The sequence below is a fragment of the Zalophus californianus genome, chromosome 11 (assembly GCF_009762305.2).
Source record: "Zalophus californianus isolate mZalCal1 chromosome 11, mZalCal1.pri.v2, whole genome shotgun sequence".
NCBI classification, from domain to species: domain Eukaryota; kingdom Metazoa; phylum Chordata; class Mammalia; order Carnivora; family Otariidae; genus Zalophus; species Zalophus californianus.
In genome coordinates this window covers 112,557,786-112,584,658 of record NC_045605.1, presented here as the reverse complement: position 1 = coordinate 112,584,658, position 26,873 = coordinate 112,557,786, and the positions used below count along the sequence as shown (strand labels likewise).

The 26,873-nt window shown below is 62.1% G+C and overlaps 1 protein-coding gene across 11 annotated transcripts in view; it reads left to right on the top strand.

Annotated features, from left to right (window-relative positions):
* BRSK2 (BR serine/threonine kinase 2) overlaps nt 1-26,873 on the top strand; it is a 60,192-nt gene that overhangs the window by 18,363 nt on the left and 14,956 nt on the right. For 10 of the 11 annotated variants that reach the window (XR_003517239.2, XR_003517240.1, XR_003517241.1 and 7 more), the window contains exons 2-12: nt 18,621-18,715; nt 19,971-20,056; nt 22,193-22,333; nt 23,170-23,286; nt 23,899-23,932; nt 24,102-24,170; nt 24,247-24,393; nt 25,545-25,576; nt 25,909-26,073; nt 26,207-26,304; nt 26,390-26,540. Coding sequence is in view for 7 of the 11 variants with exons in the window: in XM_027577784.2 (XP_027433585.1) it covers nt 18,621-18,715; nt 19,971-20,056; nt 22,193-22,333; nt 23,170-23,286; nt 23,899-23,932; nt 24,102-24,170; nt 24,247-24,393; nt 25,545-25,576; nt 25,909-26,073; nt 26,207-26,304; nt 26,390-26,540 (1,135 nt within the window). In the remaining 4 variants the exon portion in view is untranslated. Of the gene's footprint in view, nt 1-18,620; nt 18,716-19,970; nt 20,061-22,192; nt 22,334-23,169; nt 23,287-23,898; nt 23,933-24,101; nt 24,171-24,246; nt 24,394-25,544; nt 25,577-25,908; nt 26,074-26,206; nt 26,305-26,389; nt 26,541-26,873 lie in introns of those variants that run through there. The other variant, XM_027577788.2, reaches the window with a different exon arrangement.

Below are 26,873 nucleotides of genomic sequence, written 5' to 3'. Positions count from 1 at the left end.
AGCTTTGGCTGCCAGGCTGAGCAGGCTCCCCAACCCCGGCCCCCAGAGTGGCCCAACTGCCCCCAAGGGCAAAAGTAAACCCACGCGGAGCTTCCTTTCCCTGGAGCTCCAGCCTCGTCCCTGCTCACAGTGGGGCCCTCTCCCTCTTTCCTCCTTGCTCCTGGGCCAGAGCCCCCACCTGGACATCCCAAGAGCCTGGGTCAGTGAGCAGGGTTCGGGAGGGTGCTGCACTGAACAGTGGGCATGGCTCTGCCCCAGCCCTGGACTGGCTTCTGACCACAGGGGCTCCTGCCACCCCAGGATGGTCGGGTCTCCAGCAGCCCTGGGGACACACCCTCTCTCCTGGTTGCTGGGAAGGGGAGGCCCAGGCCCCCCGGGGTGATCACCTGGGTCCCCGCAGCCTGCACCCCCAGCTCCTCCTGCACCCACCCGCTCCTCAAAGCCAGGCCGGCTCCTACCGCAGAGGCAACTTCCCACCCTGCGGGCTCAGCCCAGACCGCCTGGTTATTTCCCCGCATGAATGGGAGTCCGTGTGCACATGCGCGTGTGTGAGTGTGAGAGCAAGAAGAGAGTCACCCATGGGGAGGACTCTGCGCTTCCATCGGCACCAGGTGAGGCCCAGCTGTCAGGTTCCCAGGTGGGAATGCATGCACCTGAGCTGAGTCCTTGGGCCTGCCACCACCCACCCCACGGCTGAGCGGGCTGCTGGCCACCTGCCGAGCCTCGGGTCCCCTGGGACCTCGGATCCTCTGGACCCAAGCCAGGCTACTTCCGGGGCAGGCTCTCCAACCCAGTTTGGTATCTGAGGCCCTGTCCTTGCCCCCCACCCCCACTAGCTCCTCCTGCAAACAAGCAGCTCTCAGCCCGGGGCAGGGATGTGGGTGGGGCCTGGGGACCGGAGCTGCCTCTCCCCAGCTCCAGAGACCACTCTGGGGGGTTTATCCCTTGGCCCCTCCTCCTGCCCCCGCCCAGAGGCCCCCCACTGCCCTTGTTAGGAGCTTATGTGCCTTCTGCCCTGTGGCCTTGTTGGGAAGATCCAGGGGCGCCGGGGCTGGTTTCTCTGTGGCATATCACAGCCCTCAGGGCTGAGACAGAAGTCAGGGTCAGAGGGAGCAGGCTGGCACCCCAGGGCCTGTCCTTCAGTTGCTGTGCCTCAGCGCCCTGTGAGCACCCCCGGGGGGCATCTGACCCATCACCAATGCCCCGGCAATGCCCTTCCTGGCAGCCTTCAGCCTGACGCCTCCCAAAGGCTTCCTTGGGAACCCCAAGGGCAGACCCATTCCCCTGGGTCTATGCCTCAGCCCCATCACCCTCTCTCATCAGCCCAGGGGACCCCTCCTCTGCCCCACCTTCTTTTACCTCCCCTGCAGCCCCTGGCAAAGACCACAGGGAGGACCTGGCCCCAGAGCCCAGTGCTGACCCTTGGAGGCTTTTGCAGCAGAGGGTCCAGAAGGCCCAGGCTGCGGGCTGGCTTCTTGATCCTTCCTTAGGAATGAGCTGTGTGGTGATGGGAAGCATGTCAGACTTGCCCTGCTCGAGGACGTATGTGTGCATGCATGTACTTCTGTGAAGGTGGGGCCTCCAGGCTCGTCCCTCACCCCCTCGCCCAGCACTAACCAGAGGGCCGGGGTGGGTGGTGGGCAAAGCAGAGAGGTGGGATGTTGGAGGGGCAGAGCTGGATTGTGTGGTGGGCTTGGCAACCCCCCTAGGCCCAGCCCCTGCTGCTGCCCTCCCCTTTGGGGTAATGAGGGCCTGCCCCCGCACCTCCAGTCTGTGTGGCCTGCATCCCCTCTGGGCACATGGCCTCAGAGCAGACAAGCTGACCTATTCCTGGGAAGGAGAGTGTACCAGGAAAGCTGCCGGTGGGGGCCTCCTGGCTCCTGGCTCTGGGGGAGCTCCCCTGTTCCTCTGCCCACCGCTCCTGTGGGGTCTCTGCCTGCTCCCAAGGCTGGGGTCCTGGGACAGGCCAGCTCCCCATTCCCTCCGGTTGGGGTGTGGTTGGCTGAGGACGTGGGGTGGGGGCACACAGGCCTCTGGGAGGAGGTGGGAAGCCAGAGGAAGACCTTGGGTCAGTCCAGGGAGCAGCTTCCAGTCCCTTTTCCGAGGGGTCATTTTCAGAGTTGGGGCTGCGCCTGCAAGGCTCCCTCCCTTGGAGAAGTTTGGTTAGCGGCAAAGGGGTGGTTGCCGCTCCTGGAGGTGGAGAAGCAAATGGATTTCATAGCTGGTTTGGTAAAATGCTCGCTTCTTTTTTGGTTGGACTTAGTTTGACTGTTTTCAGTCGAAGAAAGGTATTCCTGGAAGGTGGGGGAGGGGCACCAGAGCCAGCAGAAGTGTGGGGCGAGTCCACTGAGTGAGGAGACTTGGGGGGCAGCCAGGCTGGGCTGTGTCTGGGACAACAGGGTGCTGTGGCTGTGCTCCTCCAGCCACACCCTGCGCTCCAGGTCCCCCGGCCCCAGCTGCCTGATGGAGCCCCCGTGGACCTGGAGCATCTGGGGCCTGCAGAGCCGGGGCCGAGCCCTGCCTTGGGGACTCCCCACACACTGTTCCCATTATTGTTATCCCCTGACCCCACGAATCCAAGAGCTTATGGGGACCTGGGGAAGGGGTCCTGACCTCAGCCCCACAGTCAGCGGGACGACCTGCTATCCACCCTCACTGCACCAGCTCCTCGTGCCATCTTTAGTGACACGGCTGGTCGAGGGGTGGGTGAGCTTGGCAGTGGCTGTGACCCTCCTGGGAAAGTGCAGGAATGTTCTGCCAGGCATGCTGACTGCTGGCTCTGGCCTGGGCTGCATACAGCCAGAAGGACGTGGCCCCTGGGGTGGGCTCAAAGACCAAGGCCAAGGGCAGCCCCAGTCAGTGCAGCAGGGCATGGGACTAGGGTCACCCCTGGGGTCAAGGCTCATCTGCAGAGCCTGGCATGGGAGTGGGGCTGCCCGCAACAGCTGTGTCTGGATGCCTGTGGGGACACGTGGTGAGCCAGCCCCAACCCAGCTGCACCCCCTTGCAGAATGGGCCCCTCCCCAGGACTGGTACCTGCGTTGCACCCTGATGCTCAGAGTGGGCTGTGTCTCAGCGGTTCTTTACACAGCAAATTGTTTGGTAATTGTCATGTGCTAATCAGTGATAACTGCTTTTGCTTGATCTGGGCTTTAGTTCTAAAACAATTAACTATCATCAATTAATTAATTTAAAAAGAATTTACTTTCATTTTCAAAGTAAAATACATCACATAGGAACTAAGATTAGTACTTATGCCCGAAATCACGCCCGAAGTTCACCCTGTGTCACTGGTTTAGGTTTTTAAAGGGGAGCAGAGCTCCGGGGTTGGGGGGCGACACGCACGCACGGGTAACCTGCCGCGTGCGTGCTCGCCCTGCTGCCCCTCCCTCACATGCGCACTCTGTCCCGTGCAGTCGGCCTGCTCAGAGGAAAGGGGGGCCTCGCCAGCTTTTGTGGGAGGTTCACAGGTGCTCCTGGTAGGGGGCTCTGCCCCCCCCCGCCGTTGCACAGAGCTCCCCGAACTCCTGGCCTGGGGCCACCGGTGCTCTCAGGACTTATGTTCTGTGACTTAGTTTTTACAGATCTTTGCAACTCAAAAGTTCTGAAGTCCATGGCCAGCTGGCACCCAGAACAAGATGGACAGAGTTCATCACTGGCTTCTGTGGCAACCCCAGGCCTTGTCTGGCACACGGGGTCCCTCCCAGTGGTGGGGGCAATGTCGCCCCGGCGGGGCTGGGGAGAGGGAGCAGCTAGGAGGCCAGGCTGCAGGTGTGGGGAGTGGCAGGACTTCTTCTTGGCTTCGGGGGCCCAGAGCTGTGTCCTGCTGTGTGTGGGACCGCCACCTGTGTAGAGGTGCTGGCCAGGCTTTCTGCAGGGTCCTGAGCAGGTGCCGCGGATCTCTCCGGCACAGTAGACCCCGCCGGCCAGGTTATCTTCATTCTGTATCAAGGGGGGGCCCGGGTAGCCAATCACATGGTCCAGAACGGGGCTCTGCAGCCTCTCCGGGGAGGGCCGACTTGGTGTAATTCTTAGCCTCGGACATTAGTGTGACGCGACGGGAGTAAAGTGGCGGGAAAGATACCTGAAGTCTGTGCATACAAGACACGTGTCTTACCGGCTTCTCCAGACATTGCTCTCCACCGGGTGGCCACGAGTGCTCACCAGGGCAAGTCCTGGGCTGCACATTGTGCTCTGAGTGGTCCGGCTGTGGGAGGCTCCCAGAGCGTAGCCCCCAAGGCCACTTCTCTGAACCATTCCCATTTCCAGGACTCCCGGTGGGGAGCTCACGCCAGAGTCTTGACTGGCACTTGAGGCACTGCCTAGCGGCCCCCCCGCACTGCCCTCTCCCCGCTGCGGCAGTCCAGCTCTTCCCAGGCGCTCTTGCTCGGTTTGTAAATAACACCCTAACCTGGCTCCATGGACTTGCTGCAGCGCTTCTTCTCTTCACTCGCATCCTCCCCAGAGCGACTTTTGCTTCCCCACTCCCCCAAATAACATTTCTGTCTGTGCTTTAGCCACACCATGCTTTCTGGGGAGGGTTGGTTGGCTCTCAAAAGTGAAGTCACGAGGAGGGTTTCCGTCATTATCAGTGTGGAAATGTCATTCAGTGCTAGGCTGGATCATGTGCCAGGATTACCTGCCCTTGTCAGGCTGGAGTGATATGACCCATTAGAAGGAAGCTGTGTCTGTGTACCTGCCTGGTGGTTCTGCTCTGACCTGGTGGTTATGGATTTGGGAAAATCAGACGTTTCAAAGTCCTTTGAGTGGATTCCCTTTTCTGACATCCCATGAATGTTTACACTTGTGACACACTCCTTTTGCATCACCACCACTTTCTTTGGGTCCTTTGATTTTTCTGGAGTTCCCAGTTGCCTTTTTTTTCATTGCACTATTTATCATAAACTCATTTAAGTGTCTGTGTGTGTATAGAGGGCGAGAGAAAGAGAAAGAAAAATGGGGGAAGAGGCATGGGGCGATGGGGGTGGGGAAGGAGAGAGAGAGACCATTCATTTTATCTAGTTCTCTTTTTTTCATGGTAGCCTCCTTCTGAGAGCCCTCTGTTCTTAAAACTGCTGTGTTTCTCTAAAAAAGCCACCTTCAGGGGCGCCTGGGTGGCTCAGTCGGTTAAATGTCCAACTCTTGATTTCAGCTCAGGTTGTGATCTCAGGGTTGTGAGCTTGGGCCCTGCGTCAGGCTTGGTTCTGGGTGTGGAGCCTGCTTAAGATTCTGTCTCTCTCCCTCTGCTCCTCTCCCCCTTCTCTCTCTCTTTCTCAAAAAAAAAAAAAAAGCCACCTTCAGGGGGTTTCCCAGGACCCCCCTCTGGATGGGATCCATTCCTTCCATCTGGTCTACCACCTCATTTTGTCGGGTGACTTCCTAGGAAAAGTTACATGGAAGAGAAGTGAAATTCTCAGTCTCAGAACTGAAATTACCTCCTCTGTGCACTCATGCCCCCACAGGGAGTCCTTTGCCCCCAGCACTTCCAAAGATTTTTGCTCCATTAGCTCCTGACCTCAGATAGATGGAGGAAAGATGCCAGTCTGATTCACCTGCCTTTGTCACTGCCTCCATTTACATTAAAGCTCTTGAAAAGTGTTATTCTTGTTGAACCCACATCTTTTCTCTTTATCTCTTGACCCTGCCACCCTACTCCAGTGACCTGCCTGGTGCCAAACCAGTGGTCCCTTCTCAATGAGCATTTGGTATAGTTGAACATTCTCCTGTATTCCTCTCTTCACCTAGCTTATGAAATTCCACATTTGTCCTTTTTTCCTATCCCAATATCCATTTTCCCCCAGTCTGCTTTGCCAGCTCCTCCTCATCCAGGAGTACCCCAGGTCAGCTTGGGTGTTCTCCCTCGATAGTCATCCTGGGGGATCCCACCCTTTCCCATGGGCTGAGGGTCTGCATGGTCCATCTTTATCACCCTCTTTTACCTGCAACTTGTGTGTGTCCTTATATTTAAAGCGTGTCTCTTGTAAACAACATACAGTTAGATCTTAGGCACCCTTTTCCCCTCTCTGACCGTTTTTTTTTATTGGAGTGTTTAGATCATTTACATTTTATGTAACTATTGATACAGTTTGACTTAAGTATATGCCATCTTTGTATTCGTCCCGTTTGTTCTTGGTACACTTGTTCCTCTTTTCCTGTCTTATTTTACATCAAACAGGTATTTTTTAAAGGTTATTTTACTTTCTTTTCTCACTAATATTTTTGCTATACTTCTTTCCCCTCATAAGCTCATTAGGGGATACTCTAGGGCAGTCATTCTCAGAGTCTCAGGCCAGGGACCCCTTGGGGAGATCCTTACAAATGTCTTTATATTGCCTTATTCTTGAAGGATATTTTTGCTGGATATAGAATTCTGGGTTTTCTTTTAGCACCGAGGTGGTGTTAAGCCACTGCCTCCTGGCCATACTCTTTCTGGTGAGAAGTCATGTACTACTGACACTCCCCCGATGTTATACACGTCCTTTTCTCTGGCTGGTTTTAAGATTTTCTCTTTTCCTTTCAGTTGTATCAGATTAGCAGTGATTTGCCATGGCATGGCTCTCCGTGCTTCTGTCTTGCTTTGGCTTCAGTGAGCTCAGTGGATCTGTGGGCTGATATATATGTAATACCTTTAGGGGAAAATCATGACTGTTATCTCTTAAAATATGTCTTTCTCTTCTCTTTTTCTGGGATTCCTGTTACGATTATGTTAGACTTTTTGGAGCTGTCCCACAGGTCTCTGATGTGCTGTTATGTTTGTTTTTTCATGCTTTTGCTTTCTGTATTTCAGTTTGGGCAGTTTCTATTGACCGTAGAGTTCATTAATCCTTTCTTTTGTGTCCACTCTGCTGTTAAGCCCATCCAATTAATTCTTTTGGTCTGTCCTTTAGTGTAATTTAAAAAATATATATACTTTTGAGGGAAGAGGAGGGAGAGAGAGGAGAAAAAATATTTGTATTTATAATATTATCTTAAAATACTTTCCTGAAAATTCTAATATTTGAGTTAGCTGTAGCCTGCTTGCTTCTGTGGGTTATTTTTTTTTTATGGGTTATTTTTTTGTCTTGAGAATAAGTCACGTTTTTGTACTTCTTTGTGTACAACATCCTTTTTATTGTATGCTGACATTGTTTATTTAAAAAGACAGTTCAGCTGCAGTAGGGAAGGTTTTTGGTTTTTCCAGAATGGGCTCAGCCTTCCCTCTCAGGCATTTAGGGCGGGGCTGGTCACTTTGATCTGGGCAGGACTGAGTGGTCACTTCAGTGAGTTTCTGTTCAGCTCTAGCTAAGTATATCGAGGGTGTGAACCCCACACTGTGGACATCTCTTCTTTTTTTCTCTGTTGTTTTGAATGCCTGTCACCAGTAGAAGCCCCGTGAGTCCTCGATGAGCGAATGAGTGAGTGAAGCAATGAAACAAACTCCTGGGACCTCACTGTCAAGTCTGTGGCTGCATGTGGCTCTGCTTGCATTCCGTGGCCGGGCGGCTATGGGGCCTTTCACTGGCACGTGTCCATGCCCACTGGGTCTTGGGTCTTGGGAACATCTGCTGTCCACTCTCAGCTCCTTCCTTTAGTCAGATATTCACTTCCTGGGTTATCCGTGCCTCCTGGTTCATCTTTTCTTCTTGTCTCTGTTCTTAGCCTCGTTGGCATTTTTCCATGGTTTGGTCCTTCTTTCACCTGCTTCTTTTTACAGCAATTACTGTCTTTGCTTTCCTAGAGCTCTTTCTTGTTTTCTCATCTTTTTTGTAGATTTCTTGTTTTATAGATGTAGCAAGTTATTAAATCTGAGTGAGTCAATGCAATAATCAGTAAAAGCTTTTCTAAACAGCTGTTTCTCCCAGGTCAGTTCTGTTTCTGTCTGGACTCCCTCTGGAAACATGTAGTTGGCTGTTTACCCACATGAGGGGGCCTGAGTGGGTGGTGTGGCTCCTTGTGTGAGAAGGAAGAATATTTTCTTGCCTGGGTCTCTCTGGGAGGGGACTCCTGCTCACAGCTCAGAGTGTGGTCAGTCTGGTGGGGGCATGCTTACGGGCGGGGACTGGGCATTGGACCTGTCAGAAGAAGGAAGGCTTGCTCAGCGCAGCCTCCTGGCCCCTAAAATATTGGATTTTGTCCCAGTCTGTGTCCCATTCTGGGCATGGAGAGGGGGATGCCAACCTGGGTTGTCCTCACATCGGCACCCTCAGTAAGTGTCACGTCTGTCTCTGCAGCCCTACCTCCAGGCCTGCCCTGCACTCCCTGGCTGATGCTGAAGCCTGGAGCTTCTCTTGGGTCCTCTGGAGACTGGCAGGCCCAGTCCTCGTCATCACCTGCCCCCTGCCTTCTGTTTCCGGGATACTTCAAGACCTCCTCTCCACCACCATTTTTTAATCCAGAGGGTGGCGTTGACAGCAGACAAGCACAAGGGACCTGGGGTCTCTCTGGCAGGCAGGGTTCTGGCAGCTTCTCCAGGCCCCTGCCCACAGCCTGGACCTCTTCCCGAAGTCCCCCCACCCCAAGCATCTGTCCCTGCCCCCTCTTTTCCCCAGGACTCCACCCGGCTCTGCCTCCTCTTCCAACACCTGGGCCAGCAAAGTCCTCTTGGGACCCATCCCCCTCCCTCAGCTTCCTTCTCTCGTTTGTCGTACGTCCCCAGTGGAGACACCTTTCGAATGGTACCTTATTGTGGCCTGCTTAGGAAATGTCTCTAGTACTTCCTAAACACACGTTAGCCCCTGAGTGGGGGTAGGGACTGCCTCTGTCACTGCCTTCAGGGTCCAGCAGGTACCCAGCATCTCGACCCTTCTCAGCTTTGATCCTGGGAGGCTGTCCTGAGTGTCTCGTGGGGGAGGAGGGTCTGTGCTCCCAGGAGGGCCAGGACCTCTCCCTCAGCCTTGCAGCTGGGTCCTGGCAAGCAGGTTCTTAACCCTGGGGCTCCAGTGGGTGGTCCCTATCAGCATCTTCCAGTTGGGTGAAGAACCAAGAGAGAGCTTTTTAGGAGGAGGGGGCATGAGGAACTGTCTTCTGATTTTCAACTGGCTCTGGGCCTGAAAACCTGTGAAGCCTCTGAGGCCTGACTTTGGGCTTTGGAGAGAGGGTGCCTGGCTTGACTGGCCCCCTGCGGAGACCCCCTGCGGATGCACACGGTTGGGCCCCTTCACGGGGGCAGTCCCAGACTGCCTCTGGGAGGGGCAGGGATCAAGGATAGGGTGCTTAGGACTGCAGCCATGTGGGGGGGGGGGGTCGTCATTCCAGCTTTACCCCAGGCAGGAAAGGGTGTTAGGACACCCCCAAGGCTGAAGGGGCCACCGAAGCCCCCACCCCAGGAGGGGAGAGGGAGCCAGGCTTCAAAGCTGGTCCTGGACCACAGCCGTCCTTGCTTACTGCACATGTGACCACCTCCACCTGCAAAGGGCTTTTGGGCAGCAGAAGAGCCCCACTGTTACACGAGGAGCTCTGCAATGGGGGAGGCAGGAAGACGTGCATGGGGGTGGGTAGAAAACTGGCCTCTCCACCCCCCCTTTCCTCCCTTGGGTCAAGGGCAGCAGGAGGAGGGGTTCCGGTCCATCGTACAGAGGGGGTGGCAGTCCCCTACATCGTGTTTGGGTGCTGTGGGTGGGGAGGGCGGGGAGCTTGGCAGAGGCAGCCCAGCGGCTGCAGCGGGTGTGAAATATTTCAGGGCTTAATTAATTTAATTTGAGAGGTTCCTTTTCAGAGCGTGAACAGTTGTCTCCCAAGAGACGCGCACCACCGCCTCCCCCCTGGCGCCTGGTGGGCGAAGGATACATCGGAATCTATATTGAGACTGAGCCTGCTGCGGCCGGTGTTCCCTCCGCCCCCCCCCCCCGTCCCCCATCCCCCTCTGGGTCCCCCCACTGGGGCCTCCTTCCCAACCTGGAGGAGCGTGTGTGGGTGCGAACCAGGAGCTGGCCGCGTGATGGGGGGGTGTAGGGGTGTCGCTGGGAGCTGCGGCCTGCAGGGCCTCCACGGGGCCCAGAAGCGTGGGCGTGCCGGGCAGATGGATGCGGATGGATGCGGGTGGATGCAGCGCCGCGCAGGTTGGGGGTGGGGCACGGGATCTAGACATCCCCACCCCCCCAAATGGAGGAGGAAGGGTTTGGGGAGCTCAGAGCCCCAGGAGGAGGCTGAGAGAGCCAGGGCGCCAGCCCAGCACCCCCCACTCCCCAGAGCTGGGGCAAGGGGCCTGCAGGCAGGAATGGAGGTTGGGTAGGGGCATGGGAAGAATGCAGGCCCAGACGGGGGCTACGGGGAACGAGGGCGCTTTGATGTCTGGGCAACTTCAAAGGGGCTGCCCTCCTGCATCTGCAAGTCCGAGGCGCCCCTGGCAGCACAGGGCTGGGGAGGGTGGGCTGCAAGCCTGCACATCTGTCAAGGAGGTGCATTTGAAGCGAGTCCCCTGGGTCCGGGCGCCCCCAGGCTGGAGCCTAGGGCAATTGAGTGGGCAGGGGTGCTCCTGAAACCTGGGAACTAAACCCAACGCAGTGCCCCTACCCCCGCAGGGGCATGCTCCCTCTGCCTGTGGAGGAGTGGCCTTGGACCAGCCCTGGGAGAAAGGAGAGCACGATGCTGAGGGCTTGTGTTGGGGGGCCCCAAACCCTCTTCCTGGGCTCACGTCTGGCGTCTGGCGCCTTGTCAGGGTGCGGGGCAGCTGGCAGCAGGAGGGTGAGGCATGTGGCCCTTTATTCAGGGGCATGGACATCAGGGAGGGGCCTAAGGCTGGGCCTTCTCTCCCTGAACTTCCCCAGCCTGACCACAAGCCCCTCACTCCCCAGCAGAGTGAGGATGGTGGGAGTGGGAGTCAAGCAGCTGGAGAGGGCCCATCCCCTGTCGCGGGGTGGGAGGCAGCTGGGGTGGAGGGGCTGGGCCTCAGCATGGCCACCACACATGCCTGGTGTGGACTGTCTCCCAGCACAGCCTCCCTGGGAGTCCCCCCCCCCCCCACCTGCTCTGAAGAGGGGCCACGCAAGACCCGGTGGGGCTTCCAGGCTGGGGGACTCCTCATGGGGCCTGGGCACTGCTGTCATCCCACTGGAGGCCAGAGGGACCTTGCATTCTCCCTGAGCATGGGGCTCAGAGCCTCTGGAGACTGGAGAGCCGGCAGCCATCCCTCCGCCAGGCTCCATCCCCCTCCCACCCCACACCTGGGGGTTCGTGAGCCCACTGTGAGTCCCTAGCAGTCCCGGCCTCCTTGACTCTCCCTAGCTAAAGGTTGCCGCAAGCAGGGTGCTCTTCCAGGAGGGGTGGGCGTTCCTGCACCTCCCCACCCTTTGGAAGGAGGTGTTCTAGCCGCCGAGGGCTGGCCCCTTGGCCCTACCTGCACCCTGTGCCCGGGTGCCAGAGATCTCAGGAGATCTCAGCCTCCTGAGATTACGGCTGGTGCCAGAAGGGTAGTCCAGAGAGCTCTGTGCTCTGCTGGTGTCCTGGGTTTAGAGGTTACCATTGTGCCACGACTCCCAGAATGTGGTGCAGGCAGGCTTTGGCTCCAGGCTCAGGGAAGAGCAGGGGTGTGGCTGGAGGAGGTGCCCAGGGAGTGCTGACAACCGGCTCCCCAGGGCACCCTGGCTCTGGTGTCACCCCAGCTGTGCAGCCCAGAGCAAGTCAGCTGCTGTGTTTGGACCCCAAGTTACACTGATCCTCTGTCCACGGTGCTGAAAGGACCCTGCCCCCACCTTTGGCGGGTGCGGTGCTGGGAACCTGGACTCATTCCCTTTAGCATCTTTGGGCTTCAGCCCATGTCTTTGCCCAGCATCCTGCTGACTCCCTAAGCCTGTTGTGAGGGGGTCCTGGGGGTGGCGCTTGTGCCTGCACCAGCTGGGGAAGCGCTGTCCCCAGGCTCAGGCATGGGCAGGTTTCACCCTGCTCCCTTGGGCAGTGACAGGAGAATGGGCCCTAGGGTCAGGCAGGCCCAGCCTCAGTTTCCTTTTCTGAGAAAGGAAGTGGGCTGTTGTGAAGATCAAGGTTCAAGTGGAGGATCCTTAGAAGCCTCCTTTTCCTGCCAGTGGTCTCGCTGGAGCAGGCGGCCACATCCAGGCCTGACCAACCCCCCAGAGCCCACCCTGCCCTAGGGCCTTAGCCTTAGCACGACCCCAGGTGACTGAGTCTGCAGCTCATAGGGTGCCTCCCGCCAGGGCTGTGCCTGGTGCAGGCGGCGCAGTGCTGAGAGCCTCTTATGAGGAAGCGGAACCCTCCCTCCCGCAAATCCTTAAATCCCCAGAGTCCTGCTGGGGCCGAGAGGCCGGGGAGGGGCATGTGCGGCAGAACAGTTTGCCGAGTGTGTGGTGGGGGAGAAGCTCCCATCACGGTGAGGGGTCTGGAGACGTGGGCTTAGCTGGGCTTGTAGTAGAAGGCACAGAAAGCCCCTCGGAGGTGCTTCTGGTTCAAGAGGAAAGAAAACTCCAGGTAAATGCTCCCGTGAGTGGAGCAGGTCCTCTGCTGGGTTTCCGGGGCCGCTGTGACAAACTGCCCCATACCTGGTGCCCAGAACAACGGCGTCTTCTTTCTCTCGGTCATAGAGGCCGCGTTCCAGGCTCCTGGGTGCGCGTCAGGCTGCACTGGCTGCAGGCCCTGGTTCTTGGCCCCAGGGCGTTGGCTCAGGACGAGGCAGCAGGCTCCTCAGAGCAGGGATCCCAGGGAACGGACCCTGGAGGGAAGCTGTGGTTACCACCCTCCCTGGAGGATGAGTGCTTCTTTCTGCCACATTTCATTGGCCACACAGGCCAGCGTGGTGCAGTACAGGAGGGGCCGTGTGGCCGGGATGCTGGCTTCTAGGAAGTGGGGTCCCTAGGGGTCCTCCTGGAGGCTGCTGCAGCCTGGAGAGGCAGGGTGACAGGGTGGCCGGCAGAGGGTGCAGGGCCAGGTGCAGCTGGGAGCACGGCAGACAGCCACCCTCCTGTGCGTGCGGCCTGTGCTCATTGCCTCTGCCCATGAGCTGCTCCCAGGAGGTGGGGGCGGGGCCTCTACAGCCCCCTCAAACCTGCTCTCCTCTGGGCTCAGCTCAGCGCTCAGCTGGCCCTTCTGGGCCAGCAGGTTGGGTGGTCCACCACGGCTCTGGCTGCCCACCCGGGTGTGTCTGGCTGCATCAAGCTCCCATCAGGGGCCTTTGTCCTGTGAGGAACGCCATGCCTGGCTCCTGCCCATTTGGTCCTGCCTCCAGATCCAGGCATGTGGGTCCTGGCCTCGGCATGGGGTAGTTGTCCATGTGGGGACAGTGGCCAGGGCAGGACTCCCTGTAGCATCTGGGCCTTCCCTCAGTATGGCTGCCGAGCTGGCCCTTGAGAGCAGAGCCTGGGAAGCTCAGGTCCCAGAGACGGTCAAGGGCAGTGTGTGGGCTCTGAGCGTGGATCCAGGCTGCTCCCGTGAGGATACTGTGCGCTGAAGCTAGGGCTGGGGGGGCTCCCAGTTCTTCCCCACCTACAGGCCTGTGTGCCTCTGCCCCTGTCTGTCCTCTCAGGCTTCTCCCGCTGCCCAGCCTGCTGTGGGCAGCCCAGCCCGGGGAGGTGGGGCTGGCTCAGGGCCACCAGCCCTGCTGACTCATTTTCCCAACAGCCAGTGTGCTGCCACCTCCCCGCTCCTTCCAGGAGAGCCCAAGCAGGAGGGGTGACAGGGCCGTCTACCTGGCAAGACAGGCGTGTCTGCTGTGCCACGCCCCGGAGACTGCTCCCTCTCGTGCCCATAAGTGGGGCCCCACGGTGAGGCTGGGTGAGGAGGCGGAGAGTGGGTGCCCCTTGGCTATGCTGGCAGCCCTGGGACCTGAGGGTCCCAGAGGTGCAGCGGCTCATGACAGAGGAGGGGCAGCCTCCTGCCCCAGCTGTTAGGGGCCCTCGGGTGGCCCTGTGAGCACTAGCGGCTGGACACTGGTTTCTCCCGAGACGCAGATGGAGCCCCGCGCTGCCCTGCTCCTCCACCCTGGCTCAGCAGAAGCGTCCGCCGCCCCCCGCATCATGAGTCTCCCTCCCCAGACCCTGCAGTGGGCACTGCTCCCCCTGGTCCCCACGTGCAAGGACTAGCTGACACAGCGCCATCACCAGTCGCGGGTGTGAGCACACAGGCAGGGGGCCCTGCGAGCAGGTGCAGGCTCGGTCAGCACCGCGGACAGTGGCCGTCCTTTTCCGCGGCCAGGTTCCTCTCCGGAGAGCCTCCCTGCTCCCCAGAGGGACTCGGCTGTGTCTGGACCACCGCTCACCACCCGTGAGCCTGCTACCCACTCCTGCCCCGCGTCCCACGTCCACTCCTCTCGCGGGCTTTGAGGGCGGACAGCCGACTCCCACCCTTTCCCTGATTTCTCAGCCTCTTCTGGGGGGGTGGGGGGACTGCCGGCTGCCAGGCCGGGAGGGAGCCGCAGGAGGACCTTCTGGGCTCAGGAGAGCTGCCTCCCCCGAGGGCAGGACCGCGGCCACGGCTGGAGGTAGGGTGCGGGGTCGAGGGCCAGGCGAGTCTAGAGTAACTGAGTCAGCAATGGGGAGGGGCCAGGTCTCCACCGATGCAGGTATTTGGTGATTTGGATGAGAAACGGCAGAAGCGATCATTTCTCCCTTTGCCCACCCCCACCCCGGGCAGGAGCTGCGTGTGCCCTGCGTGCATCGCTTCACAGGACTCTGCAGGGCCCGTGGTGTTCCCAGGTGCTTGCAGAGGCTGTGGCACTCACGTGGCCCTGGTCCACGGCCAGCTGGCAGTGCGGTGGGGGCAGGTGTGACTGGTCATTCACCTTGCAGGCTCTGGGCTCCTCTCTGCGGAGGGCCCTCCACACCCGGCACGTGGTGAACACTCAGAGAAGGTGGCTGTCCCTGATGCAACAGCGTCACCTGCTCCTAGACCCCCGCCCAGACCAAAGGGCAGCCTCTGGGCGGTGGGAGTCTGGGGCCTTCTCTGGGGGCCCCCAGGGCTCAGGGCGCTCATGAAGGACCACGACCAAGAAGAAGAGCGAGGTCAAGGACGACCCCCAGGAGGCATCCGCTCAGGACTGCCCCCTGCCCTGACCCCTGGCCCTGCAGTGCCCTGCTCCTCACTGCTCTGGGGCTGTCCTGCACCCCTCAGAGCCATGTGGGGCCCAGCACTCCCCCCTCCTTCCAGACCATGCAGTGGGCGTGAGGACCGGTTGGAGCCACGGGGCAGGAGGAGTGGGCACTGCCTGCAGAGTGCTCCCGAGCCCACCCTAGAGAGCACCAGCCCGCCCGCAGCCCCCTGGCGCTGCCCTTCTGGCCCCCTCTGGGTCCCGTGGACAGTAATAGCTGAGTGGAGGGGCAAGGGGTGCTCAGGAGGACAGTCCATAGGTCCCCCTGACTTTCCGGGCCGGGCTTGGGGTCTCGGGGTGGGCACGCTCATTAAAGCCCATGCACGTTTGTGCCCAAGTCTGGGGTGCAGTGAGGACCTGCTGGGTGGGGTAGCCCCAGGAGACCGGGGCTCTTCCTTGGCCTTTTGCCTACGCCTTCCCCGTGGGGGTCCTGGGTGCCTGGAGCCTTCCTGCAGAGTGGACTCAGGCAGTCCAGCCCTCCTGCGCCCGCTGCCTGGGCCTGGCGGTCATCGGTGACAGGACGCTTGCCCTGCCTTGGTACGAGCAGGTGTTTGCTGTAGAGACGGGAATGTGTCACAGTCCAGAGACAAGGCTGAGCTGTTGCAGTGGCTGGGTAATTAGGGTGATTGTGGGCTTCCCCAGCAGACGCTGTCCTCGCACCATCCCGAGCCCGCGCAGTGGGGGCTCCCAAGGGCACATGGCCCACTCCCTGCCTCCAGGGAAGTGGCAGGGCTGCTAGAAACCCAAATACCTCACCCCAGAGGACCCTAGGGCTGTGGGAGGCCAGCACATCCAGGGCTGAGCCACGGCCCTGGGTGGCAGGAAGCTTCACTAAGGAGGGGCACCTCTACACTGGGTTTTGAGGGGTATGTAGAAGTCTGCAGCTCTGAAGATTTCCTTGGCAGAGGCAGCAAGTGGAGGAAGATGAAGGCAGGGAGGGAGCTGCCAGGGTTCCAGGACCCTGCGCAGGGCAGCCCCCCCGCCCCAGCCCCGCGTCCTGGCCGGCCTCACCTGGGCTCAGCGGGAGGCTCCTGGGGGCCAGGCCCGTGAGCAGCTTGGGGGCGGGGGGCAGGGGCAGGCCGTGGCGTGGGGCCTGTCTGGTACACATTGTCTGCTGGGCAGCCGTGCAGCAGCTGGTGAGGCGGCCACGGTGGCCCTTCACGGCACACAGCACCTGGGACGGCGCTGGGCGGCAGCACCGGCGGCACGGCTTTGGGCCTCTGGAAGAGGGGCCGGCATGGCTGTCGCGCTCCCTGTCACTCGGACACCCATTTATTTCCCTTTTCTGGAAGCAGGGTGACAGTTCCCCTCACGTGTCTGCGATTCCTGCCTCCTGAGGACACGTGTGCACGGCTCTGTGAGGGGTGCACGTGGGCGCGTCCTCCTGCCTGTCGGCCGGGCGCGCCATCCCGTCTGCTCGGTACCCCGGTGCCTGAGCCATGGTTCCTGAGCTCGCTCCTGTCTGGGGACGTCCTGTGCCTCCCGCTGTTTGCCGCAGGAGCCGGCCCTCAGAGCTGGCCCAGGGCCGTGCCCACCTGTGCTCGGGAATGCACAGCGATGACGCTCTGCCCTGGGGGCGTCTCTCGGGCTCCTGTTCCAGCCGTTTCTGACCTGTAGGTGTCTCCTCTGGGGAGGTGTCCGGCCGCCTCGTCCGGTGTCTGACCTGGGCCTTCTGGACTTGGAGGAGCTCGTCCCCCGTGGGGTAGAGGCTTTTGCTGCCTGTTTCCCCAGCTCCCCTGCCCTGTCAGCCTTGTTCTGGGGACTTGCTAGGCACACGTTTTGCTTCTAACTCTGGCTGGCGCCTGCTGTCTAGGTGGCGGGGCCGGTGGCGGGGCCGGTCCCATCCTGGGCTGAGTCCCTGGGCTTCCAGCCTGAATTACAGATGGACGCCAACAGCACCCTCCTGCTGTGTGCTCTGTGCTCTTCCTGCTGACCTGGAATCGCAGGACTCAGGCCAGATCAAAGGCAGCCGGCAAGAGGCCCCAGGGGTCTGCAGGCCTCCTTGGGGTGGGAGCTGGGCGGCGGGGGCGGGGGGGCTCTGTGGGCACACCCTGCCGGAACCCAGGAGCCCATCTGTCCTTCCCTGAGTGTGCACACGAGCTTCTGGCCCTTGGGCATCATCCACAAGGGCCCAGGTCCCCCACCTGCCGCTGTTCCTGCCTCTGGGCAAGTACGGCGTCCTCCCGCGGCCGAGTTCCCTGCACACGGAGAGGCTAGCCTGCAGGCCCATCCAGCCCAGCACCGGGGGAGGGCAAGAAGCCGTGCTGGAAAGGACAGCCATGACCATGCTCCATGGAAGGACACAGAGGCCACGTAAAGTTACGGACATGCGGTCCGTTAAGGGAAGGTGTTTTCTATGCATGTGACAAGGGATTCATTTCCCATAAAAACCGAGGGGCTCTTGCAAATTGGTAAGAATCCCCCCAAACCCAGGTGAACCCAAGCAGCTGGTGAGCATGACAAGGAGCTCAAGGTCATGGTTAAAGCAGCAACAACAGGGGGGCCGGGTCACCCCAGAACCATGGGATGGGTGTGCGGTCGGGGTCCTGACTTTGATCAAGTCTGATGACACAGTGCGGGTGCCCCTCAGTGTTCACAGAAAGGGCATCCCAAGGTTGGGCTGCGTTGCCACAGTGAACGGGGTCCCCGGCCCCCTGTGCCCCCAAGTGCAGGAGGTGGCTTCAGCCATCGTGATTGCCTTCACGTGCCCACCTGGGAATGAAATCACCTTGAGGAATGTCGGGGTTGGGGGCCTAGGCTCAGGGATGGAGAGGTGGGGTGTCCTGGGCCCGAGCCCACAGAGCGGTCCAGCCAGAGGTCTGGAGGGTGCTGGCAGCGGCCTGGGCTGCAGTGGGGGCAAGGCTGCTGGTGGCCCTGGGGGCCTGTCCCAGCCAGGGAGGGGAGGGAGGAGAGACGGAGGCCTGGCTGTGGCCACACGACAAGGGGGCGGTGACCAGGACCAGAGAAGTGTGCTGGGGCTCAGGTCCCAGAAGTGGGGCCGTGAGGAAGAGTGAATTAGTGTTCTGTCCTGGGGGAGGGTCCAGCAGTGGGGGGCAGGGGGCGTGGCAGGCTGGGGTGGTGCCGTCCAGGCAGTGGCTTTGGGCCCATCGTACTGTCCTGAGACAGCAGTGAGCTGGACACTGTCTGGACACTTCTGCCCAGAGATCTGCAGGCTGGAAGGAGGTTGGTGGGTCGGGTGGCAGAAGCTGAGCATCCCGGGGGGAGGGGTCCCTAAGGGTCCCGGCAGGGGGTGGCCCTGAGTCTGAGATACCCTGGCTCCCCTGCTGGGCAGTGGCTGAAGGCCTGGAGTCGGGGACTCGGGGGGTCATGGCCTCCAGAGCAAAGGGGGACTCAAGGAGGTCAGAGGGCTGGTCCCATGGGCAGAGGATGTGGTGTGGGGCAGGGATACTCCAAGATGAAGCTCTTCTGGGCAGTGACCAAGGAGCGTGGGACGGCGGACAGCAGCTGTGGGAGTCCAGCTTGAGGCGCACTGGGCGGAGGGGGGTGGGGGCAGGGCCCAGGCCCTGAGTGAGGGCCTTGAGGGGGAGCAGGTAGGCCCCTGCTGGTTGGAGCCCTGGATGGGGTCTCAGGGGGCTTCTCTACTCTGCAGGCCTTGTGAAGCTGGGGATTCACTGTGTCACGTGCCAGAAGGTGGCTATTAAAATTGTCAACCGGGAGAAGCTCAGCGAGTCTGTGCTGATGAAGGTGAGCTCAGGTGGGGGGCCTGTGGTGAGAACCCCGGGGGCTGCAGAGGGGCCAGCCCAGGCGGGTCCCACTGGCTTGGTTCTGCTGCAGCACAGGTGGGCGGCTCCAGCCACAGAGCGGGCTCCCTGCGCTACTGTCCTTTGACCGTGACCAGCACCCTCCGTGCTGGCCGCCCCCCGCCGGCCCTGCCTGCCCTTTCTCCTGGCCTCAGCCCGGAGCCTGGGAGGGACAGGCCGCATCCTGGGGCACCGTCCAGGCCCTGTGCCAACCTGTTGGGATAGCCATTGGGGCCTCAGATTCCCCAGTTGGATTCAGGAGGAGGCCCCTGCCTCTGAGGAGGGAAAGAGGAGCTGACACCTCGCGGACGGGACCACACCACCCCCTCCTGCTTCCCGCCCTCCTCCCTCCCCAGTCCTGGGAGCCCCTCGCGTGGTGGAGTCTGGGCCCCCTTTGGGGCTGGACACTCAGCGGGAAGGGGTTGCCCAGGCCGCGGGTCCCCCCACCTATCTGCCTGCTCACCTGTGGGTGTGGAGCACTCAGACCTTTGCAGGCAGGTGGCATGCTGGGGGGTCCCTTTCACCACGCCTGCCCCTGCCCTAGGGACTGTGCCTCATACCCTCTCCCAGACGTCTCCTGAGGGGGCACGTGGGGCCAGGAGGGCAGCGATGGGCTGCCCGAGGAGTGGAGGCTGATGGGGGAGCTGCTGATGGGGAAGAAGTCCTCGCCAGAGGGCAGGGAGGGACTTGTGTGGGCCCCACTGGGGAACCCCAGAGACCACAGATGGGGCAGTTTTAAGGGAAGGTGATGCTTGCTTGGATGGGAGCGGGCAGACAGCACCTGGGACTCACATGTTCATTCGGGGACACTGAATTCTAGATGCCCATAAGCTCTCCGAGCAGAGACACAAGAGCTCAGTGGCAGGGGCCTGGGGATCTAACTGGGGCCCACCTCCCTGGAGGCCTGGCAGGGCCGGGGTGGAGGGGCTGGGAGGCAGACCCCTTGTGTGATGTCCCTGGGATGGGCTGGGCCAGTCCATAGGGGTGCAGACTCCATCGCTAGGCTGGCCCTCCTCCAAGCCTCCTGCTGCCCCCATGACCCAGCCACGGCATCCAGGGGGGCACGGCCCACTTGATCCCTCCGTCTCCCCACCAGCCAGAGACCCCTGGAGGGCAGGGCAACATGGCATTGGTGTCCCCCACCGCCCAGCCCCAGGGCAGTGAGCCTGCCCCCAGCTGGACCTCTTCTTCCCATGCAGGTGGAGCGGGAGATCGCCATCCTGAAGCTCATCGAACACCCTCATGTTCTAAAGCTGCACGATGTTTATGAAAACAAAAAATATTTGTAGGTATTGCCGGGCCTGGAGAGCCGGGGTGGGGCTTTGGGGAGGGCACAGGCAGCCCCCCAGGCAGGGGGCCCTGGTGGGGAGGGAGCTCTCGGGAGGCTTCCACAGTCAGTGCTCCCAGGCCAGACCACGGCAGAGTCACCAACTGTACGGCCTCCCTGAGCTCACCGGGGCTGTGGGTGGCGGTCCCTCCCAGGGTCACTGCAAGGGGGCGTCCATCCCTGTCACTCCTTGTGTGACTGTAGGAGGCCCCGGCCTGTGATGCCCAGGCCTCAGGAGGGGCCCCAGCGGCACTGTCCTTGGGCACGTTGGCATTGAGTGAGGAAACATGAGCAAGGGGCTGGCCCGGGTGGCTGTCTGCAGCCCGCCCACACTGTCGTGGGCAGTGGAGGTTGGGGCACGAAGCCGGCCACCCAGGGCTGCCCCGGGGGAGCAGGAAGCCTCGGGCACACAGATGGAGGATGGGCCCTAGGTGCAAACCGCGGCACCTCCTACACGTGGCTCACTCTTTGGGCCTGTTTCCTCAACGCCGTGGTATTCTCGCTGCGCCAGCCAGGACCCAAGTGTTTGAGGGTTAGGGTGACGGGAGCCACCCGGTCAGCACGGGCGTGCGGGTGCTGGGTGGCAGGCCCCTGACGCTGCGAGCACAGGGAGCTCTGCCCCCACGAGACGCACACCTGCATGACCCCCCACCATTGGCCTCACTGGGGGGCCCACCTTGCAGTGTCAGTGGCGTCCCATGAGCTTGGGGCGAAAACATGCGGGAGACCTGTCACACCTCATTTCTGCTGAGATCCTCTCGAGGATAGACCTGGTGTGGGGGGAATGACAGGCAGAGCCTTTGGCTCCAAGGAGGCCACCGTGGGGGGGGGGGGGCACAGCTTGGGCAAAGGCCCGATGACAGGGACACCGTGCCCAGTATGAGGTGCTCGGGGGCCAGGCTGGGTCCTGCGGGGCCCCGCACGCTCCCCAGGACTCCCAAGCCCAAGGCTGCCCAGGTGAGGGAGGGGCCCGGGGCCCTCTGCCAACGAGATCAGCCTGCGGCCTGTGCTGTGCTGGGACCCTCCCGCTCGGGAGCAGGGCGAGACCCCCCAGGAGGGCCCCTCCTGCCTGAACCCCACCTAGTGCCCCCTCCACGTCTCCCTGTGCTCCCACACCCCCACTGACCCCTCCGCTCCTGCAAGACCAGCTCTGGAGATTCCCTTGGCTTCCTCCAGGAACTCCTTGGGGGTCCTGCAGGCATCCGTACGCACATGTCCCGGGGGCCTCAGGGTCCCTCCTTTTGCCTGTAGCCCCAGACACGGCATGCCCTGCCCCTCCAGCTCTCCCCATCCCGCCCTGCCCCCACCGCAGCCCTGCGCCATAGCCTGGAGGGCTCTCAGTCTCTGGGCCCCCGCCAGGGGTCGATGCAGCAGAGGTGAGGGCGCCGAGGGGTGGCAGAGGCAGGTGTCAGGCCTTGAGGCCACGGGCCCACAGAGCCAGGGAGCCCGGGGCCCTGTTAGAATCCTCCTGGGGGCCCAGCCCCCAGCCCCTGCCCCAGTCCAGGCCACCAGGCCCCGGGGAGCCGAGTGGGGGCAGTTACTCCCTGCCCGCTGGGCCACGCCCACCTTTTTGCTCTGTCTTCCGAGACCCAGTGTGAGGGCCCATCCCTGGGCGCCCCTAGCCCTGCCCTGCTCCAACCCCTTGCTCACCCTGTTTGGAGGCCTGCCCTATTGGCCAGGGCTCCCTGAGGGCCTGAGTGTCTGATTCAGGACCCTGCTCTGGGAGCCCAAGCTGGACTAGCCAGGGAGGGCCTGGAATGGTCCCAGCCCCAGCTTGCGTGGGGGTCCGTGGCCACAGTGCCCCTTTTGCCTGGAGGCCCGGCTGTCCCTCAGCCAGGGGGCCAGGGGTGACCCTGTGCCTGGATTCCCCCCAGCAGAGGGCTCCCCCCATGGTGGTCCTAGAAGCAGGCCTGCCAGGAAGTGGGGGGCGTGGAGCCCTCATGCTGAGGGTGCTGGAGGCTGGGACAGGCAGAGGTTGGTGCCAGGACGGGGTGCTGGCCTACAGCCTCTGGCCAGTGCTGCTGTGGCTGGGTGGCCCCAAGGCGGGCGGGTTGGACTATGTGCAGCCACCCGACGCCCACCTGTCCCCCACAGATACCTGGTGCTAGAACACGTGTCTGGTGGGGAACTCTTCGACTACCTTGTCAAGAAGGGGAGACTGACCCCCAAAGAGGCCCGGAAGTTCTTCCGGCAGATCATCTCTGCGCTAGACTTCTGCCACAGCCACTCCATATGGTGCGTGCCCCGACCCCTGCCAGGTGTCCCCATCCCCTGCGAGGTGCACCCCCATTCTCTACGAGCAAAGCCTCATTCCCTGCTAGGTGTCCATCCCCCACCAGGTGCCCCCATCCCCACCAGGTACCCTCCATCCCCCACCAGGTACCCCCCACCACGTACCCTCCATCCCCCCACCAGGTACCCCTGGCACCAGGTACCCCTCACCGCCCACCAGGTACACTCCATCTCCCACCAGGTACCCCCAGCACCAGGTACCCCTCACCCCCCACCAGGTACACTCCATCCCCACCAGGTACCCCCCACCACGTACCCTCCACCCCCTACCAGGTACCCCTGGCACCAGGTACCCCTCACCGCCCACCAGGTACCCCCAGACCAGGTATCTGCACCCTACCCTTGCACTTACCCTGTGCCCCTGGAGCAGACAGCACACTTTTTATTGACCCCCCCCCTTTAGGAGCATCAGGAAGCTACTGCCAGGTGTCCACCCCAGGTTCTAGAAGCCCCCTCCTCAGGTTTCTCAGGGGTCCTGGGGCCAGGTCACCCTGGATTGGGGGTCCTAGGTTGGCCTTGGCCCATAGCACTTATGGGGGGGCCCCAGGGAGTAAAGCAAAGCCTGCCTCGGGGGCGGGTGGGAGCAGGTGGTGTGACCCCAGAGGGTCTCTGTTTCTCTGTCCCCCGAGACCACAGTGACCAGGCAGGTGACTTCCCATTGGCTGCCTGTGACATCACCAGGCTGGGCTGCCATTGGCCCCATGCTGTGCAGATGGGCTTTTTGGGGAGGGGAGGCAGCTAGGGGGACTGGTCAGCCTCAATCCTGCCTTCCTTCCCAGCCACAGGGATCTGAAGCCAGAGAACCTCCTACTGGATGAGAAAAACAACATCCGGATTGCTGACTTCGGCATGGCGTCGCTGCAGGTTGGCGACAGTCTGCTGGAGACCAGCTGCGGGTGAGCGGCCCTGCCAGGCCAGGAGAGGGCCCGGCCGCTGTCCCCGACGGCCCCCGCCCCGGCCATGCCGCCGGTGGTCTCAGCTGCTTAGCCGGGGGGGGGGGTGCCTGGAGCCCCAGGAACCCCAGGACCTTGACTCTGCCCCCAGATTTTGCTGCCAAGTGTGACACTGTGGAGGGACCATTCCCGTGACCATTCAGGCCCAGGCCCGCGCTCGGCTCCGCGGCCCTGGAAGGCGGGTCCGGTCCCAGTGGCTGCCCGCTTGCTCAGCGGGCACTCAGCCCCGTGGTCCTTCCGGTGATGTTACTCCCTTTGGACCAGGGCAGCAGGCAGACAGCCTTGAGTGTGGCGGAGCCCACAGGCTCCTGTGTCTCCGTCTCCCCCAGAAGCACACAGCAGGGATTAGATTGTGAGGACGTGGCACCAAAGCCCCTTGAGCCTCCTGGTGGGCCTGGGGGCCCCCCAGAGGGGCGTCTTCTGCAGGCAGAGCGTGCCTCTGGGCGTCTGCACTGCTGTGGTCCTGGGGGGCAGCCCTGAGTGCAGGTGGGGTGGGGTGGCCAGGGCAGACAGCAGGTCCTGAACCCCGTGCCTGACCGCTGCTTTTGCCTCCAGATCCCCCCACTACGCCTGCCCCGAGGTGATCCGGGTAAGTAGCCCCCGCCCCCGCCCTGGTTGCCGCCTGTCCAGGGGGCTTCGCCACCCGAGCCTTGCAGACCCCGGGCCCTGGCAGACTACCCCCCCTACACCCTGTACCTGGGCCCCACCATTTTGCGGAGCTCGGCCGTTCAACCCCCCAACCCCACTGCCGCCCGCAGGGGGAGAAGTATGACGGCCGCAAGGCAGACGTGTGGAGCTGCGGCGTGATCCTGTTCGCCCTGCTGGTGGTGAGGCCCCCTTCCCTCCCCCGCGGCGCTGCCCCTGTGTGCCCCTCCCCAGGTGACCCCAGTCCCCTGCCGGCAGGGGGCTCTGCCCTTTGATGACGACAACCTGCGGCAGCTGCTGGAGAAGGTGAAGCGGGGCGTGTTCCATATGCCGCACTTCATCCCGCCCGACTGCCAGAGCCTGTTGCGCGGCATGATCGAGGTGGACGCGGCCCGGCGCCTCACGGTGGGTCCCGGGCATCCCGGAGGGGTTGGAGGGCCGTCTTCTCTCCCTTATGCCGCCCCCCACCCCCGGAGCCTGCAAGGTCCCATCTCCGGCGTCTCCTCCCGGGGCAAGGGATGGCACCTGCAGGGCAACCCCACCTAGGCCTATGAGTGTGGTGCGGGGGGCCCTGGGTGTGCATGGTGCGTGTGAGTGTGCACACGTGTGAGAGCATATGGGTAAGTAAGCGCTGTGTGGGCACATACACAGGTGTGTGGGTGTGTGCATGGGTGCACGGGCCTGGGTGCACATACACAGGCATGCACTTGCGTGTGCGTGGGTGTGGGTGTTGGCGCGGGTGTGGACGCGTGATTTGGGAGTGCTGGTGTGCCTGGCAGGTGAGCGCCCACTGACGCTGACCCCCGAGTCCTGGGCCCGGTCCATGTGAGTAGCTCCCCATGGCCACTGCTGATGCCTGGGGGCCAGGGAAGGTCTGAGGGCAGCTCTTCCTTCCGAAAGACACCCCCAGCTGGCCGCCTCCGGCCTCCCTGAGGCTCAGCTAGTGCCGGGAGGGCGGGTCCCCAGAGCAAGGGCAGGAGGACTCCCCGGGCTGGCCTTCCCAGGACAGGGGCGGCCCAGTGCCCAAGAGGCCACCCTCGCCTACCCTCCTCGGCCAAGCTGTCCCGAGTGGAGCTGGGGGGAGAGCAGGGCTGGCCCCCAAGCCTCCTGCTCACACCTGCACCCAGCGCCTTCCTGGGCACAGGAGGGCCACCCTGGCCGCTTCCCCTGCCCTCCTCCCTTGGCCTCCTTCCCAGAGCCCTGAGAACCCCGGAGGCCACTCTGCTTCCGTGCTCACTCCCTCTGCCACCCAGGTCCCCCAGCCCTGCCTGCAGCCCCCTGGCCCTGCCCACCTCCTTCTCTCTCTAGGTCAGCATTTTCTCTTCGACCGGGGGTAGGCAGGGTCAGGGGTGCTAGCCTGGAGCCTCCGGGAACGCAGCCCCTCCCCACACGCGCCCCCCCCCTCCACCCACACCCCCCCCCCCGCCATGCCCTCTCTCCTCCCCTCCCCCTCCCCCACTCCTGTCCTGCTGTCTGCACGCTCCCGCCCCCCGACCTCCTAACGTGGGCTCCTCCATCCCTCCTCGCACTAACTCCCTGTTTCTCTTTCCTTGTAGCTAGAGCACATTCAGAAACACATATGGTATATGTAAGTAGCTCTTCCTCCCACATCGCCTGCTTTGCCTGCCACCTGTCACCGTGGCCTGGAGGGCCTGCTAGGGAAGGCGGGGGGGTGACCCAGCCCAGGGCAGGCCTGCCCCCAGCCTCAGCCGCTCCTGGCTCTCAAGGCCCCCAGGCCGGCCTGCACTGGGCTCAGGCAGGATGCAGGAGGTGTGCAGGGGCTGGGCACACGGAGAGCAGCAAGACTCGGGGCCCCAGGAAGGGGTGGGCCCTGCCCTCCCGGCACCTCGGGGTGGGGGGCGGAGGAGCCCCAGGCTGCAGAGGGCAAGGGAGTGACCCCGCGGTGCCTGTTGTCCACAGAGGGGGCAAGAACGAGCCAGAGCCAGAGCAGCCCATCCCCCGCAAGGTGCAGATCCGCTCACTGCCCAGCCTGGAGGACATTGACCCCGATGTGCTGGACAGCATGCACTCTCTGGGCTGCTTCCGGGACCGCAACAAGCTGCTGCAGGACCTGCTGTCCGAGGAGTACGTTGGTGGGGGGCTGCGGTGCAGCCTGGCCGGGGGCCCCAGCAGCCCCTCCCAGGCAGGCGGCCACGGGGTGGGACCCCATCCAGGAACGGACTTGCCAACCCTTCTCGGTGCCTCTCACCCACTGCAGGGAAAACCAGGAGAAGATGATTTATTTCCTTCTCCTGGACCGGAAAGAAAGGTACCCGAGCCATGAGGACGAGGACCTGCCCCCCAGAAATGAAATAGGTATAAGGTGGCAGGGTGGCCTGGCCCCATGCTGCCCCTCCCAGGCCCAGCGGGCTGCCTCGCCCTGACCCCTGTCTGCACACAGACCCTCCCCGGAAGCGTGTGGACTCCCCAATGCTGAACCGGCACGGCAAGCGGCGGCCTGAACGCAAGTCCATGGAGGTGCTCAGCGTGACGGACGGTGGCTCCCCGGTGCCCGCACGACGGGCCATCGAGATGGCCCAGCATGGCCAGAGGTGCGTGCCTTCCAGGAGGACTCAGCGCTCTGCCTCCTGGTGGCCTGGCCCGGTTGGCGTTGGCACTGCTCACGGCCTGTGCTGGGCCTGGCATGGCTCATCTCTGCCCCCCAGCCCTGGGGCTGGGCCAAGGCCACTGGGTGGGCCTGGACCACGCTGTGCTAGGGGCTGGGCCGGGCTGCTCAGGCTGCTTGTGCTGGACTGGACTAAGCTGAACTTGGCTGGGCTGAGTGAGCTGAGCTGGGCTGGACTGTGCTGAGCTGGGCTGGGCTGGATTGGACTGAGTTGGACTGGGCTAGACTGACCTGGTCTGGGGTGGACTGAGTTGGGCTG